General features: G+C 32.8%; 2 protein-coding genes across 3 annotated transcripts; one reads left to right on the plus strand and one right to left on the minus strand.

Annotated features, from left to right (window-relative positions):
• The first annotated feature begins 1,980 nt into the window (after positions 1 to 1,980).
• LOC130663417 (coatomer subunit beta'-like) lies at positions 1,981 to 5,675 on the plus strand. Of its 2 annotated transcripts, none has more exons than XM_057462624.1 (4): positions 1,981 to 2,191; positions 2,524 to 2,875; positions 3,238 to 4,176; positions 4,245 to 5,675. In XM_057462624.1, the coding sequence occupies exons 1-4, from the start codon at positions 2,189 to 2,191 to the stop codon at positions 5,429 to 5,431; spliced, it is 2,481 nt and encodes an 826-aa protein (XP_057318607.1). In that variant the 5' UTR covers positions 1,981 to 2,188; the 3' UTR covers positions 5,432 to 5,675. The 2 variants fall into 2 exon arrangements, with proteins under 2 accessions (XP_057318607.1, XP_057318608.1); XM_057462625.1 differs by lacking the exon at positions 1,981 to 2,191 and adding an exon at positions 2,278 to 2,377.
• A 6,037-nt stretch (positions 5,676 to 11,712) lies between these two features.
• On the minus strand, positions 11,713 to 13,642 carry LOC130662971 (uncharacterized). Its single transcript, XM_057461971.1, has 3 exons — positions 13,394 to 13,642; positions 13,132 to 13,304; positions 11,713 to 13,047 (listed from the first exon to the last, which is right to left on the minus strand). The coding sequence occupies exons 1-3, from the start codon at positions 13,504 to 13,506 to the stop codon at positions 12,014 to 12,016; spliced, it is 1,320 nt and encodes a 439-aa protein (XP_057317954.1). The 5' UTR covers positions 13,507 to 13,642; the 3' UTR covers positions 11,713 to 12,013.
• Between the last annotated feature and the right edge of the window lie 1,675 nt (positions 13,643 to 15,317).

Below are 15,317 nucleotides of genomic sequence, written 5' to 3' on the forward strand. Positions count from 1 at the left end.
TGATAAATTTATTTATTAAACAAACAAAAAAATTTACTTTCCATTGTAAAAGTTTTAAAAAATGTAAGATCTTTTTTAAAAAAAGAATTGAATGTGGGAAAAAATTTTAAAAAAAGTCAAAAGTTTTGTTGATACGATGATTTGTGGAAAGGATGAGATGTGATTTTATGAAAATAAACCGTGACATTATTTGAGTGTATGCTATTTAAGCGATAATAAGAATGTATTAAACAGATGTATATACTGTTTAATCTGAAAGCAATTCTATTCTGTGATTTTATTCTCTGTAATGGACATGAGAGTAGATATTTTTCCGAGCGCAACCTACTTTTACTTGCTGGATCGCGAAAGTAAGAAATGCTAAAACTAATGAGCCAAAAGTGTAATTGCGAATCGGGAGCATGTAAAAACTAACTCAAGGCTTCTGTAAATATATATGTATACATATATATATACATGTACGCCTAGTACTTTTCTATAATCATTATAACTCAGAAGTAGACTACACCATGAGAAATTACAATCGCGATGGGTTATCTTCAGTGATTTTTCAATTATTGTTTTGTTCTTGCACTTCGTTGGTAATTGTATATTATATACAATACAATTTTAATCTATTTCAAAAGCAATTTACGACAATACATAAAATACAATCAAGTGATGATACATTTAATATCTAAAGTATTGTACTAAAATTTTATTATCATTGAGCTCGTGAATTAATTTCAATACTTATATAGTTTTCGGTTAATTTCATGCAATTGATGATGCGGTATTTTCGTTTACGTGGTTGTTTCAATCATTTAAATTTGAAATTTACGTCTTTTTTATTCCGAGAGATCAAGAATCTGTAGTTTTTAGCTGCTACGGGACAAAATTAAACCATTTAAAGTTATTACCGGCTAGAAAATATGAAGTTTTCAGGTTCTGGAGAAAGGGTTTCATTGACTGATAATTGTTGAAAAGCTAGAGATATGATATCTACTACTCCAGACTAAAAATATCAAATCTAACGAACGTTTTTTTGGGAAATAGAGCGTAGCGTACAGTTTTCTCGTTTCTGAAGGGTTCAATGCACAATATAATTTTATTTAGTTATCATATTTTTTATAGTTATTTTACAACATAAATATATTGTATATAAATATACTAGCATATTATTTTTTTAAAAAATACTCGAGAATAGAATTTTGTTATACAATTGCGCATTCGTATGCTTGTAAGTTCCTGTTTTAAAACTCCGATTGAATACGAATGACTTTCAATTGGTCCAATCGGGGCTACGTACAAAAGAATGCATGACCAGATGTATCTTAAAATACTCATCACTTTGCTACTGTACGAATCCTGAGCTGCAATAATTCATTCTGTAGCTCTTGCGTTTTCAACACAAGAATTTCCCAATGCCAGAAAAAGTTCATTCAGAGTTTTAGTTATTCCGCAGTATTATGACAGGTACTTTTACCCTCCATATAATACGCAGTAGAAATTTTACCTATGACGTATCCGACTTGATGTTCCCGCGATATTTTTTTTTTTTTTTTTTTTTTTTCAGTATATATATGTATATTAAGGCCTTGGGCATTCCCAATCCAGCCAATCGAGTCGAATTCGTATACGAATCAAATTCACATCTCCATCAAATCAAATTCAATATTTAAACCAGATCAAATTCATCATCGGCGACGGGACGAACCTCAGGTCCGAAAGACCTCACACTCTTTGTGTGAAAAATTCTTTCGGCAACCGCTGGGATTCGAACCCACGCCTGGCCAGTGATCGAGAGGCCTAGTTCTTACGCCTTAGACCGCTCGGCCATGGTCACCGGTTCCCGCGATATTTTTAAATTTTCATCATCGAGCGCCATCTATTTAAAGTATCTTCAACTCTATAAACCAGTGTTCTGATGGTAGCAATACTTCCTCGTCCCTACCTTTCCTGCCGATTTTGTGTAAGAAATGACGTACACATGGAAATTTTATACATTTTGTTGATGAAAACATTCAAAACCATTGAACGCTAGTTTTCATCGTTTACTATAATCTTGGATTTACTCAGAGTTTTTAGAACCACCATAGCCACGTCCTAACTTCATGGCAGCGGTGTCTTGTTTAGATCTGTTAAAAATATATATTTTATCAAGATAAATAATATTTCAGCTTTTTTATCCGCCACAAAATAATTAACAATGGTAAGTACATGTTGAAATATTCAAATCCACTTTCTTCAACAATTTCCTCCCCATAATTCCTATAAAAAAAACATTTCACTTCCTCTCTTTATTTAGACACGTCAAAACTGCCACACATTTTATTCCTCAAAATTTCATCATCTCTAATTCAACTTCTTAATCAAAATTTTGAATTTATTTAACATGGTACGAGTTTATTATTAAATTATTTAATTTAAAATTAATTACAACCATAAATATTTAAAATCCCACAATATAACCTCTTTAAATTATCTACTGTACAATAAAAATTGATCACAATCCGTCCATAATAATAAAAATGATTTTTTCAGCCTCTGAGACTGGACATAAAACGCAAATTGACCGCCAGGTCTGACAGAGTGAAGAGTGTCGATCTCCATCCAACAGAACCCTGGATGTTATGTTCACTTTACCAAGGAAATGTAAACATCTGGAACCACGAGACACAGACACTGGTAAAAACCTTTGAAGTATGTGATCTTCCGGTAAGAACATCAAAATTTGTACCCAGGAAAAATTGGGTTGTCACTGGTTCAGATGATATGCAAGTTCGCGTGTTCAATTACAATACATTGGAACGTGTACATTCATTTGAAGCACACAGTGATTATATCAGATGTATTGCTGTACATCCGACACAACCTTTTATACTTACAAGCAGTGGTAAGTATTTATAGTTATCCTAAATATATAAGAAAATTAGCAACGTGGAGTCTATATGTCTTTCATTCAATTGTATGTCAAATCAATTACTCATTGATTATCTATTGACTTCTCCATATTGTCAAAAATATCTTATCAACGAAAAAAATAAGTAGAGCTTTGGAGTTTTACCAAAAGGTAAACCAACTACTGATAAATTTTATGATATTATATTAATTTCTGTAAAAAAAGATTGGCAACTTCTAATAATCAATGAGAGAATTATTTGATAAATAATCTGATTAAAAACTTGTAATTAGTATAATAATAAAGTAATTGATAAGTTAAAAAAAATATTATAAATTTTATAATTTAATTAATAGATGACATGTTGATAAAACTGTGGAATTGGGAAAAGTCATGGCGTGGACAGCAAATATTTGAGGGACACACTCATTATGTGATGCAAGTAGTTTTTAATCCAAAAGACAACAATACATTTGCAAGTGCATCACTCGACAGAACAGTCAAAGTCTGGCAACTTGGATCGTCAAATGCCAATTTCACTCTTGAAGGTCATGAGAAAGGAGTCAATTGCGTTGATTATTATCACGGAGGTGATAAACCGTATTTGATATCTGGTGCTGATGACAGATACGTCAAAATATGGGACTACCAAAACAAAACATGTGTGCAGACTCTTGAAGGACATACACAAAATATATCAGCAGTATGTTTCCATCCCGAGCTTCCTATTGTTTTAACGGGTTCCGAAGATGGGACGGTGAGAATATGGCATGCGGGTACTTACAGATTAGAATCCTCACTCAACTATGGGTTCGAGCGGGTCTGGACTATTTCCAGTATGCGCGGCTCCAACAATGTAGCGATAGGTTACGACGAAGGAAGCGTGATGATCAAAGTTGGAAGAGAAGAGCCAGCCGTATCGATGGACTCGATGGGTGGTAAAATTGTTTGGGCGAGACATAGCGAAATACAGCAGGTTAATTTGAAAGCTATGGGAGAAGAAGTACAAGATGGAGAGCGTTTGCCGCTGGCAGTCAAAGATATGGGCGCTTGCGAAATTTATCCTCAGACAATCCAACACAATCCCAATGGACGTTTCCTGGTCGTCTGCGGGGATGGAGAATACATTATTTATACTTCAATGGCGTTGAGAAACAAAGCTTTTGGCCAAGCTCTGGAGTTTGTTTGGGCTGCTGATTCTAGTCAGTATGCTGTCCGTGAAAGCTCATCAGTTGTTAAAGTATTTAAGAACTTCAAGGAAAAGAAAACTTTGAAACCAGACTTTGGTGTTGATGGTAATTTATTTTTATCACTTAAAAATTTATAACTAGATTTATCGATTTATAACTTTTTTTTTTTACAGGAATATTTGGTGGATTCCTTTTAGGAGTGTCATCAGTCTCTGGGCTGTCATTCTTTGATTGGGAAAACCTAAGACTCATAAGACGTATCGACATTCAACCGACCCACGTTTACTGGGCTGAAAATGCATCACTGATAGCTCTCGCTACCACCGATCAGTACTTTATACTCAAGTACCACAGCGAAATAGTTGCAAACGCCGACGAGAATGCCGAAGATATCGAAGACGCATTTGAAATGGTTGCGGAAATGAGTGAAGTAGTAAAAACCGGTTGCTGGATCGGAGACTGTTTCATCTACACTAACAGTGTAAATCGCATAAATTACTTCGTTGGTGGGGAAGTAGTAACTATTTCCCATCTAGACCGTCCCATGTATCTCCTTGGATACGTTCCCAAAGACAATCGTCTGTATTTATGTGACAAAGAATTAGCAATAGTGTCTTACTCACTCTTACTCTCGGTCCTGGAGTATCAGACAGCGGTTATGCGCAAAGACTTCGAGACAGCTAACCGCGTTCTGCCGACAGTACCCAAAGAACACCGTACTAGAGTAGCTCATTTCCTGGAGAAACAAGGATTCAAACGACAAGCGCTCGAAGTCTCCACGGATCCCGAGCACAGATTTGAGCTCGCTCTCGCCCTTGGTGATCTTGAGACCGCGCACACTCTTGCCGAAGAAGCCAGCAGCCAGCAAAAGTGGCAACAATTGGCCTCACTCGCCACTCAAAAAGGGAAATTAAGACTTGCACAAGAATGCCTACACCACGCACAAGATTTTAGTGGGTTACTATTACTGGCAACAAGTACTGGCAATGCCGGAATGATTGAAAAACTCGGGCAAGCTGCCGATGAAAGTGGAAAAAATAATATATCATTTTTGTCAAACTTCCTGCTGGGCAAAGTCGACGATTGTCTTGAAATTTTAATAAAAACTGATCGCATTCCCGAGGCTGCGTTTTTTGCACGTGCTTACGCACCCAGTAAAATATCTTATGTAGTAAAGCTGTGGAAGGATAAATTGTCGGCTGTGAATAAAAAAGCCGGTCAGAGTTTAGCTGATCCACAGCAGTATGAGAATTTATTTCCGGGATACAGAGAAGCGCTGAAGGTCGAAGAGTGCTTGAGGAATGATTTCAAAACCAAAATACCTGCATCGCAATTTCCATCATTGCCGGCAATTCTGTGAAATTGATTCTTGCGATGCGATTGGTGCTGCCTGGACGATTCAAGTTAAAATCAACATTAACATCAATAAAAATATAGTATTATTATTATAATAAATTGAAATCATCCTCTATTAAAAAAATATATGTATGTATATACTTTACTATCATTCATTATCTGATAAATATATTTTTATTTCTAATAATTTCATCACTACAATTTATCAAATTCTGAGTACAACCATTATTTAAATAAATATAAGAATAATTAATAAATAATTGATGAAAATGAAAACTTTCGAGTATACTTTTTAGTCATGACCGTGAAGTTAGCCGACACCCGCCATTTTAAAAATGAAAAAGTTTATAACTTTAGAAAAAAAAAAAATTTTCAAATTAAAAAAAAATGCTCGTGTAGATTTTTCAATATTCTAGACGAGTATTTTTATAAAAAGATCAAAAAATAAATACTCGAGGTACAATTTGAAATTAAATTTTAAGATTACTTATTTTGTAATCATAAAGTTTTACAAACCTCATTACTTTTTGATTTTTATATATAATTTTTCGAAATCTAGACGAGTATTTTTTTTATTTTTCACTTTTCCAATTTTTTAATCTGGAAATTAACCGTTTTCGAATAAAATGTCTTGTAATTTAAAAGAAAACAAAAATTTTGAAATTTCAAAAAAATACTCGTGTAGAGTTTTCAATTTTCTAAACAAGTATTTTTTTTAAACGATCAAAGATACTCGAATTGTTATTTTAAATAAAAATTGATTAATAAAAATATCAATTATAATTTTTTTTTTATATTATATTTTTCAAATTATTAAAATGATTACAACTCGGTTTTAGCGACTTGACTCGTAGGACTTTTTTCGAAGGGAATAAAATTTCCTATAAAATTTCTATCAACATTTTTGATGTACTTTCATTGGTTTATGTTCTGCAAGCCAATAAAGGTCAATTTCATAGGAAAAATGAGTTCCGCAACGGACACAAGTGAAACAGCTGGAATTACAGCTAAGTAACTATGAGCACTTTTGAAGAACACCAAATGCCCTACAATTTGCGACCAAAACCGCCTTGATATCATGAAACGCAGCTGAGTATTAGAAAGTTAAAAAAAAAATAATTTAATTTACGTGTATTTTAAATGGGAAATCTGTGAAATCTAATGGCAAGTACTTAGCATTGGAATTAAGAGCTCATATTTGGTGAGAAATTTTTTTTTCGATGAAGATTGCTCAATCTAGGACTCTAATATTTTTTTTCCTCCGGTATTATCTGTTACTTTCGATTGAAAGAGTCTCAGAAATCGCCAGTTAAATTCTCTGGAAATCCCAGAAAAATCCCAGAGAAATCCCATAGTCAAATTCTCTGGAAATCCCAAAGACATCCCATAGAAAATATAGACCCAGCACTCGGAGTTTTAAAAAAAATAGAATTATCGCAAGTTGAATTCTCTGGAAATCCCAGAGAAATCCCATAGAAATCCCATAGAAAATATAGACCTAGCATTCTGAGTTGTAAAAAAAAATAGAATTATCGTAAGTTAAATTCTCTGGAAATCCCAGAGAAATCCCATAGGAATCCCATAGAAAATATAGACCTAGCACTCGGAGTTTTAAAAAAAATGGAATTATTGCAAGTTAAATTCTCTGGAAATCCCAGAGAAATCCCATAGGAATCCCATAGAAAATATAGACCTAGCACTCGGAGTTTTAAAAAAAATAGAATTATCGCAAGTTAAATTCTCTAGAAATCCCAGAGAAATCCCATAGAAATCCCATAGAAAATATAGACCTAGCATTCTGAGTTGTAAAAAAAAATAGAATTATCGTAAGTTAAATTCTCTGGAAATCCCAGAGAAATCCCATAGGAATCCCATAGAAAATATAGACCTAGCACTCGGAGTTTTAAAAAAAATGGAATTATCGCAAGTTAAATTCGCTGGAAATCCCAGAGAAATCCCATAGAAATCCCATAGAAAATATAGACCCAGCATTCTGAGTTGTAAAAAAAAATGGAATTATCGCAAGTGAAATTCTCTGGAAATCCCAGAGAAATCCCATAGGAATCCCATAGAAAATATAGACCTAGCACTCGGAGTTTTAAAAAAAATAGAATTATCGTAAGTTAAATTCTCTGGAAATCCCAGAGAAATCCCATAGGAATCCCATAGAAAATATAGACCTAGCACTCGGAGTTTTAAAAAAAATGGAATTATTGCAAGTTAAATTCTCTGGAAATCCCAGAGAAATCCCATAGGAATCCCATAGAAAATATAGACCTAGCACTCGGAGTTTTAAAAAAAATAGAATTATCGCAAGTTAAATTCTCTAGAAATCCCAGAGAAATCCCATAGAAATCCCATAGAAAATATAGACCTAGCATTCTGAGTTGTAAAAAAAAATAGAATTATCGTAAGTTAAATTCTCTGGAAATCCCAGAGAAATCCCATAGGAATCCCATAGAAAATATAGACCTAGCACTCGGAGTTTTAAAAAAAATGGAATTATCGCAAGTTAAATTCGCTGGAAATCCCAGAGAAATCCCATAGAAATCCCATAGAAAATATAGACCCAGCATTCGGAGTTGTAAAAAAAAAATAGAATTATCGCAAGTGAAATTCTCTGGAAATCCCAGAGAAATCCCATAGGAATCCCATAGAAAATATAGACCTAGCACTCGGAGTTTTAAAAAAAATAGAATTATCGCAAGTTAAATTCTCTAGAAATCCCAGAGAAATCCCATAGAAATCCCATAGAAAATATAGACCTAGCATTCTGAGTTGTAAAAAAAAATAGAATTATCGTAAGTTAAATTCTCTGGAAATCCCAGAGAAATCCCATAGGAATCCCATAGAAAATATAGACCTAGCACTCGGAGTTTTAAAAAAAATGGAATCATCGCAAGTTAAATTCGCTGGAAATCCCAGAGAAATCCCATAGAAATCCCATAGAAAATATAGACCCAGCATTCTGAGTTGTAAAAAAAAATAGAATTATCGCAAGTTAAATTCTCTGGAAATCCCAGAGAAATCCCATAGGAATCCCATAGAAAATATAGACCTAGCACTCGGAGTTTTAAAAAAAATAGAATTATCGCAAGTTAAATTCTCTAGAAATCCCAGAGAAATCCCATAGAAATCCCATAGAAAATATAGACCTAGCATTCTGAGTTGTAAAAAAAAATAGAATTATCGCAAGTTAAATTCTCTAGAAATCCCAGAGAAATCCCATAGGAATCCCATAGAAAATATAGACCTAGCACTCGGAGTTTTAAAAAAAATGGAATTATCGCAAGTTAAATTCGCTGGAAATCCCAGAGAAATCCCATAGAAATCCCATAGAAAATATAGACCCAGCATTCTGAGTTGTAAAAAAAAAAAAAATTATCGCAAGTGAAATTCTCTGGAAATCCCAGAGAAATCCCATAGGAATCCCATAGAAAATATAGACCTAGCACTCGGAGTTTTAAAAAAAATAGAATTATCGTAAGTTAAATTCTCTGGAAATCCCAGAGAAATCCCATAGGAATCCCATAGAAAATATAGACCTAGCACTCGGAGTTTTAAAAAAAATGGAATCATCGCAAGTTAAATTCGCTGGAAATCCCAGAGAAATCCCATAGAAATCCCATAGAAAATATAGACCCAGCATTCTGAGTTGTAAAAAAAAATAGAATTATCGTAAGTTAAATTCTCTGGAAATCCCAGAGAAATCCCATAGGAATCCCATAGAAAATATAGACCTAGCACTCGGAGTTTTAAAAAAAATGGAATTATCGCAAGTTTAATTCGCTGGAAATCCCAGAGAAATCCCATAGAAATCCCATAGAAAATATAGACCCAGCATTCGGAGTTGTAAAAAAAAAATAGAATTATCGCAAGTGAAATTCTCTGGAAATCCCAGAGAAATCCCATAGGAATCCCATAGAAAATATAGACCTAGCACTCGGAGTTTTAAAAAAAATAGAATTATCGTAAGTTAAATTCTCTGGAAATCCCAGAGAAATCCCATAGGAATCCCATAGAAAATATAGACCTAGCACTCGGAGTTTAAAAAAAAATGGAATCATCGCAAGTTAAATTCGCTGGAAATCCCAGAGAAATCCCATAGAAATCCCATAGAAAATATAGACCCAGCATTCTGAGTTGTAAAAAAAAATAGAATTATCGCAAGTTAAATTCTCTGGAAATCCCAGAGAAATCCCATAGGAATCCCATAGAAAATATAGACCTAGCACTCGGAGTTTTAAAAAAAATAGAATTATCGCAAGTTAAATTCTCTGGAAATCCCAGAGAAATCCCATAGAAATCCCATAGAAAATATAGACCTAGCATTCTGAGTTGTAAAAAAAAATAGAATTATCGTAAGTTAAATTCTCTGGAAATCCCAGAGAAATCCCATAGGAATCCCATAGAAAATATAGACCTAGCACTCGGAGTTTTAAAAAAAATGGAATTATCGCAAGTTAAATTCGCTGGAAATCCCAGAGAAATCCCATAGAAATCCCATAGAAAATATAGACCCAGCATTCTGAGTTGTAAAAAAAAATAGAATTATCGCAAGTGAAATTCTCTGGAAATCCCAGAGAAATCCCATAGGAATCCCATAGAAAATATAGACCTAGCACTCGGAGTTTTAAAAAAAATAGAATTATCGTAAGTTAAATTCTCTGGAAATCCCAGAGAAATCCCATAGGAATCCCATAGAAAATATAGACCTAGCACTCGGAGTTTTAAAAAAAATGGAATCATCGCAAGTTAAATTCGCTGGAAATCCCAGAGAAATCCCATAGAAATCCCATAGAAAATATAGACCCAGCATTCTGAGTTGTAAAAAAAAATAGAATTATCGCAAGTTAAATTCTCTGGAAATCCCAGAGAAATCCCATAGGAATCCCATAGAAAATATAGACCTAGCACTCGGAGTTTTAAAAAAAATAAAATTATCGCAAGTTAAATTCTCTGGAAATCCCAGAGAAATCCCATAGAAATCCCATAGAAAATATAGACCTAGCATTCTGAGTTGTAAAAAAAAATAGAATTATCGTAAGTTAAATTCTCTGGAAATCCCAGAGAAATCCCATAGGAATCCCATAGAAAATATAGACCTAGCACTCGGAGTTTTAAAAAAAATGGAATTATCGCAAGTTAAATTCGCTGGAAATCCCAGAGAAATCCCATAGAAATCCCATAGAAAATATAGACCCAGCATTCTGAGTTGTAAAAAAAAATAGAATTATCGCAAGTGAAATTCTCTGGAAATCCCAGAGAAATCCCATAGGAATCCCATAGAAAATATAGACCTAGCACTCGGAGTTTTAAAAAAAATAGAATTATTGCAAGTTAAATTCTCTGGAAATCCCAGAGAAATCCCATAGAAATCCCATAGAAAATATAGACCTAGCACTCGGAGTTTTAAAAAACATGGAATTATCGCAAGTTAAATTCGCTGGAAATCCCAGAGAAATCCCATAGAAATCCCATAGAAAATATAGACCCAGCATTCTGAGTTGTAAAAAAAAATAGAATTATCGCAAGTTAAATTCTCTGGAAATCCCAGAAAAATCCCATAGGAATCCCATAGAAAATATAGACCTAGCACTCGGAGTTTTAAAAAAAATAGAATTATTGCAAGTTAAATTCTCTGGAAATCCCAGAGAAATCCCATAGAAATCCCATAGAAAATATAGACCCAGCATTCGGAGTTGTAAAAAAAAATAGAATTATCGCAAGTTAAATTCTCTGGAAATCCCAGAGAAATCCCATAGAAAATATAGACCTAGCACTCGGAGTTTTAAAAAACATGGAATTATCGCAAGTTAAATTCGCTGGAAATCCCAGAGAAATCCCATAGAAATCCCATAGAAAATATAGACCCAGCATTCGGAGTTGTAAAAAAAAAATAGAATTATCGCAAGTTAAATTCTCTGGAAATCCCAGAGAAATCCCATAGAAAATATAGAACTAATCACATAAATAATAAGTAATAGAAATTTATAAAGAAATTTAAAAAATACATGTTATACTTATTGGTCCTCCTTGTCTTATTTAATTTATCACTGACCTCCCAATCGTATCCACTTCTCTTATATTATTTATCAGCAATAAAAACAGTTTCATAACTTCCTAACTTGTTCTTATCCTCTTATCAGCATATCATGATTCAAATTTTTGGTTCACATTCAGTCGTAAGAAAGAAATTTATTACTCATGATATAAAGAATACATGTTTATTTAAGGTTTGAACTAAACAAATATTAGTTTAAACTTTTACAAAAAATCGCCATGATTTTACTCTAGGGTAATAACAGAAAATAATTTTTGTTAACGCTCATGTATGAAAACTCTTATTTAATAAAAAAAATTATTAATTATTAAATTATTTATGGCAAAGTATGCAATTACCAGCAGTTTTATTTTTTATTGAGATAATTAATCAATAATTGTACTCATGATACTAAAGCCTAGTCTAGAAAATACGAATAATTTTTAAAAATTATTGCGGCATATAAACTTTTAGAAAAAAATAAATTTAAAAAAAAAAAATTTTATGGGAAATAGGCGCCAACTACTCAGAACCTACAATAAGTCAAAAACTTTCGTTTAATTGTTCGTATGTTTGTTTTATAATTTTCGGAAAACAATTTTCTATCCAATAAGTCCGGGCTTTATCAACAATAGGATTGATAAAATCTGGATCAAACTCAACTTGGACGATATCAATATTACGAGAAGTATTAAAATATGGATCAACAACACAAAAATAACCAGTTTTCTTTCCGGACAACAGCATCTGCAGCTGGATCTCAGCTTTAGCTGCGTCTGTTAGTTGATCTTCTCGATAATATTTTTCAATAAAAATATGACTGGTAGGTCGTTTTATTTCCACAACGAAATTGTCGCCGATACCGTCAGGTGTTGCGAAAAAAACCGGATAATTTTTGTTCAAAACTAAGCCAGCTTTATCAATCGGCTTATCGATGCGCCCGCTAATAGCGTCAAGAACTTGGCACTTAAATTTTTTGCTTTGATTTATTCGGGTGTGCTTTTCAGTACAATGATGATCAATTTTCAAATTCAAAATATCTAATATTCGTGGTTTTGTACGAAAGTATGCCGGGTTCTCAACTAAATTTCTCAAGTCCACTTGAGTGAGTCTTCCGAACATCAGTTCGCGCCAAACCCGATTGTACCGTTTGAATGTCGTGTACTTTTCTATCTCCAGGCACGTTTCTTCTTTGATACTCGCTCTCGCGTCTCTGATAAACCCGTCGGGAGTAATTATTTCATAATATTCAGTATCGTAACGAAATTTCATTGAAAATAAAGAACAGCTTGAAATTTCTGTCATGAAATGAGGATCAGTATCGTCCAAAATTTCATTGTAGAAGTCAATTTCAGCCGATTCTCTATCAAATCTCTCAGGTTTATAAATCGTCTTGGTTACCGGGGCATTTTCGTTCAGATCTAGGTTGTCTAGATAATATGCTAGATTTTGTGAGCAACGAGTGTCATCAAATACTGGAATTTTTTTCGATGTAGAATGAGAACTAATCGGACGATTATTATTTTCGGATTTAGCAACCAACCACTTTAGTAAAAAAGGTACATGATTACAGAGATCTAAAAAATCATGAACGAGTAAAATATATAGTAATGCCAATAATGACAAAAAATAAATAGAACCATTTTATTCAAAATAAATACTTTTATCAGTAGCAACACACTTGCACGCTGCTTTGTTTATCGTTAAATTCTTCTCGTTAACCTCAATGGTAACAGAGGAATATCCGGTTTCAGAAAATGAAACATCAGCTTCCAGAGTCGCGATATCTCCCTTGCGTTCTACTTTGATATTGCCAACTACTTGATGTCCGTGACTAAAAATATTATTTTTGAATAAATGCATAAAAATATATCGATTGTTAGATAAAATAAAGTTGCATTAAAATAAGAATAGTATTATTACCCTTCGAGATCAAACAAAAGCATACTTTCTACTGCTTCTTCATCAAACTGGTAGTTTTTTCTGTCAAAGAACCCTATCAGCATCGGTAAATCGATTATTGGTAAACCATCCATCGCTGTGTGAATCAATAAAGATTTCAATTTCTGAAGGAATTTTTTATTGCGTAATAATCGAAATTTGAATCTCGATCACTAACCGGAACATCACTAATCAGAGTCACAATGAGAAACTGACGACTAATGAAGAAAGATCGAGACAGACGATTATTACTGCATTCAATAGGTGTCACTTAACTCTCCCCCTACTTTTTTTAAGATAGACTTAGGGCTCTGGAACTTGATCACTGACCAAGCGTAGGTTCGAATCCCAGCGATTGCCAAAAAAATTTTTCACACAAAAAGTGTGAGGTCTTTTAGCCCTGGGATTCATCCCGTCACCGACTTTGGAATTTGACTAGTTTAAAAATGAATTTGAATTTGATTTAAAATTTGAATTTGACTAAGGTGCGGGATATGAAAGAACCCGAGGCCTAATGATATTATTTTTATATATACACAAAAAAAAAGAAAATTTTAAGAGTATGTGTATTTATAAACTCGACATATAATTGATTTTACTTGTATTTTTAAAAAATAACAGTAACTTATATTTCTATGAGTTTGATATTTTAACGATGCGAATGTAATTTTGTTTATAAAACTTTTCGGCGGGTAAATTTTTTTAATTTCGTGGTTCAACAAGTCAGTCATAAGTAGCAGTGATCGTAGTGATAGTAGTAATAATTCACACATATACATATATATGTGTTTTGACGTGTACTTGGCGCGAAATACTACCGTGTCTCGTGAAACTTGCAAATATTAATAATATATTTCCTCCTATAAGTCATAATAATTTTGTTTCTTAACTTTTTTGTTTCTCCTACTAGAAGACATTGTAATGATAAAAAAAATATTGATATACAGAGGAGTTTTTTCCATTAAGAAGGAAGGTATGGGCTACTATGTAAAAAGACATGGACAGTATCATCTGCCTGACGTCAATAACTCAAAAAATAAAATTTTCTTAGGACTTTTTAGGGTTTCTCCTCCTAGAGGACATCATAATGAACAAAAAACGTTCAGAATATTAATCTTTATATGAATCATAAGTCCCAAAATAAATTTTTCTCAGGACTTGTTTGGGTTTCTCCGACCAGAGGTCATAATAATTCTCCTTTACTTTGCTCTGAGCTCTAGATTCTCTGCATTGAGAATCTTAATTTTAAATTTTGAAATGACGAATAAATCGATCAAAGGTGAAAATTTTTTTCAATTTGGCTCATTAATTAATTTTATTGTTCAAATATAATTAATAATATGCTAAGGGTATATTGCTAAAATCAGCATTTTGGCCTGTTTTATCTCATTTTCGAGGCCCGTATGAGGTCAAGCTCAAATAGAGTCCATTAAATCATTTGTTAAAAATGATAAAAAAGATTATATTGACGTAATAAAATTTAGTTGTCCCAAATAATTTTTAGCTTAACAGAATTCAACAAAACCAATTTAATTGTCCAAAGAAAAATCTCTTCTCAGTGCAGTAAATCAACAAAGTAAATTATCAATTTAAAAACCGTGCCAACTGTCTATACCTCTAATAGAATCCCGATGAAAAAATATTTTATACAATTGTATAAAATTATATATAAATTGGGTAGAAAAAATGGCCTGATCCAATTGTATACAATCGTACATAATTATATCTAATTGTATACAATCTGTATACAATGTATATACAATTTTATACAAAATTGTATACAAATGAATATAATCACATAATGTCTTCGTATAGATTATATATAATTATATTCAATTCTATATAATTGTATACAAACATATACATTTGTATATATTTTCTTAGGACTTTTTAGGGTTTCTTCTCC

Source organism: Microplitis mediator, chromosome 2, assembly GCF_029852145.1.
Source record: "Microplitis mediator isolate UGA2020A chromosome 2, iyMicMedi2.1, whole genome shotgun sequence".
NCBI classification, from domain to species: domain Eukaryota; kingdom Metazoa; phylum Arthropoda; class Insecta; order Hymenoptera; family Braconidae; genus Microplitis; species Microplitis mediator.

Excerpts from the sequence above, each read along its gene's own strand:
- LOC130663417 (XM_057462624.1), top strand. Across the intron at positions 2,876-3,237 it reads TTTTATACTTACAAGCAGTG|ATGACATGTTGATAAAACTG; the intron begins GTAAGTATTTAT and ends TTTAATTAATAG. Across the intron at positions 4,177-4,244 it reads ACCAGACTTTGGTGTTGATG|GAATATTTGGTGGATTCCTT; the intron begins GTAATTTATTTT and ends TTTTTTTTACAG.
- LOC130662971 (XM_057461971.1), bottom strand. The coding sequence starts at position 13,506 with ATGGATGGTTTACCAATAATCGATTTACCGATGCTGATAGGGTTCTTT. Across the intron at positions 13,305-13,393 it reads CTTTTGTTTGATCTCGAAGG|TCACGGACATCAAGTAGTTG; the intron begins GTAATAATACTA and ends TAATATTTTTAG. Across the intron at positions 13,048-13,131 it reads GTGTGTTGCTACTGATAAAA|ATCTCTGTAATCATGTACCT; the intron begins GTATTTATTTTG and ends ATGATTTTTTAG.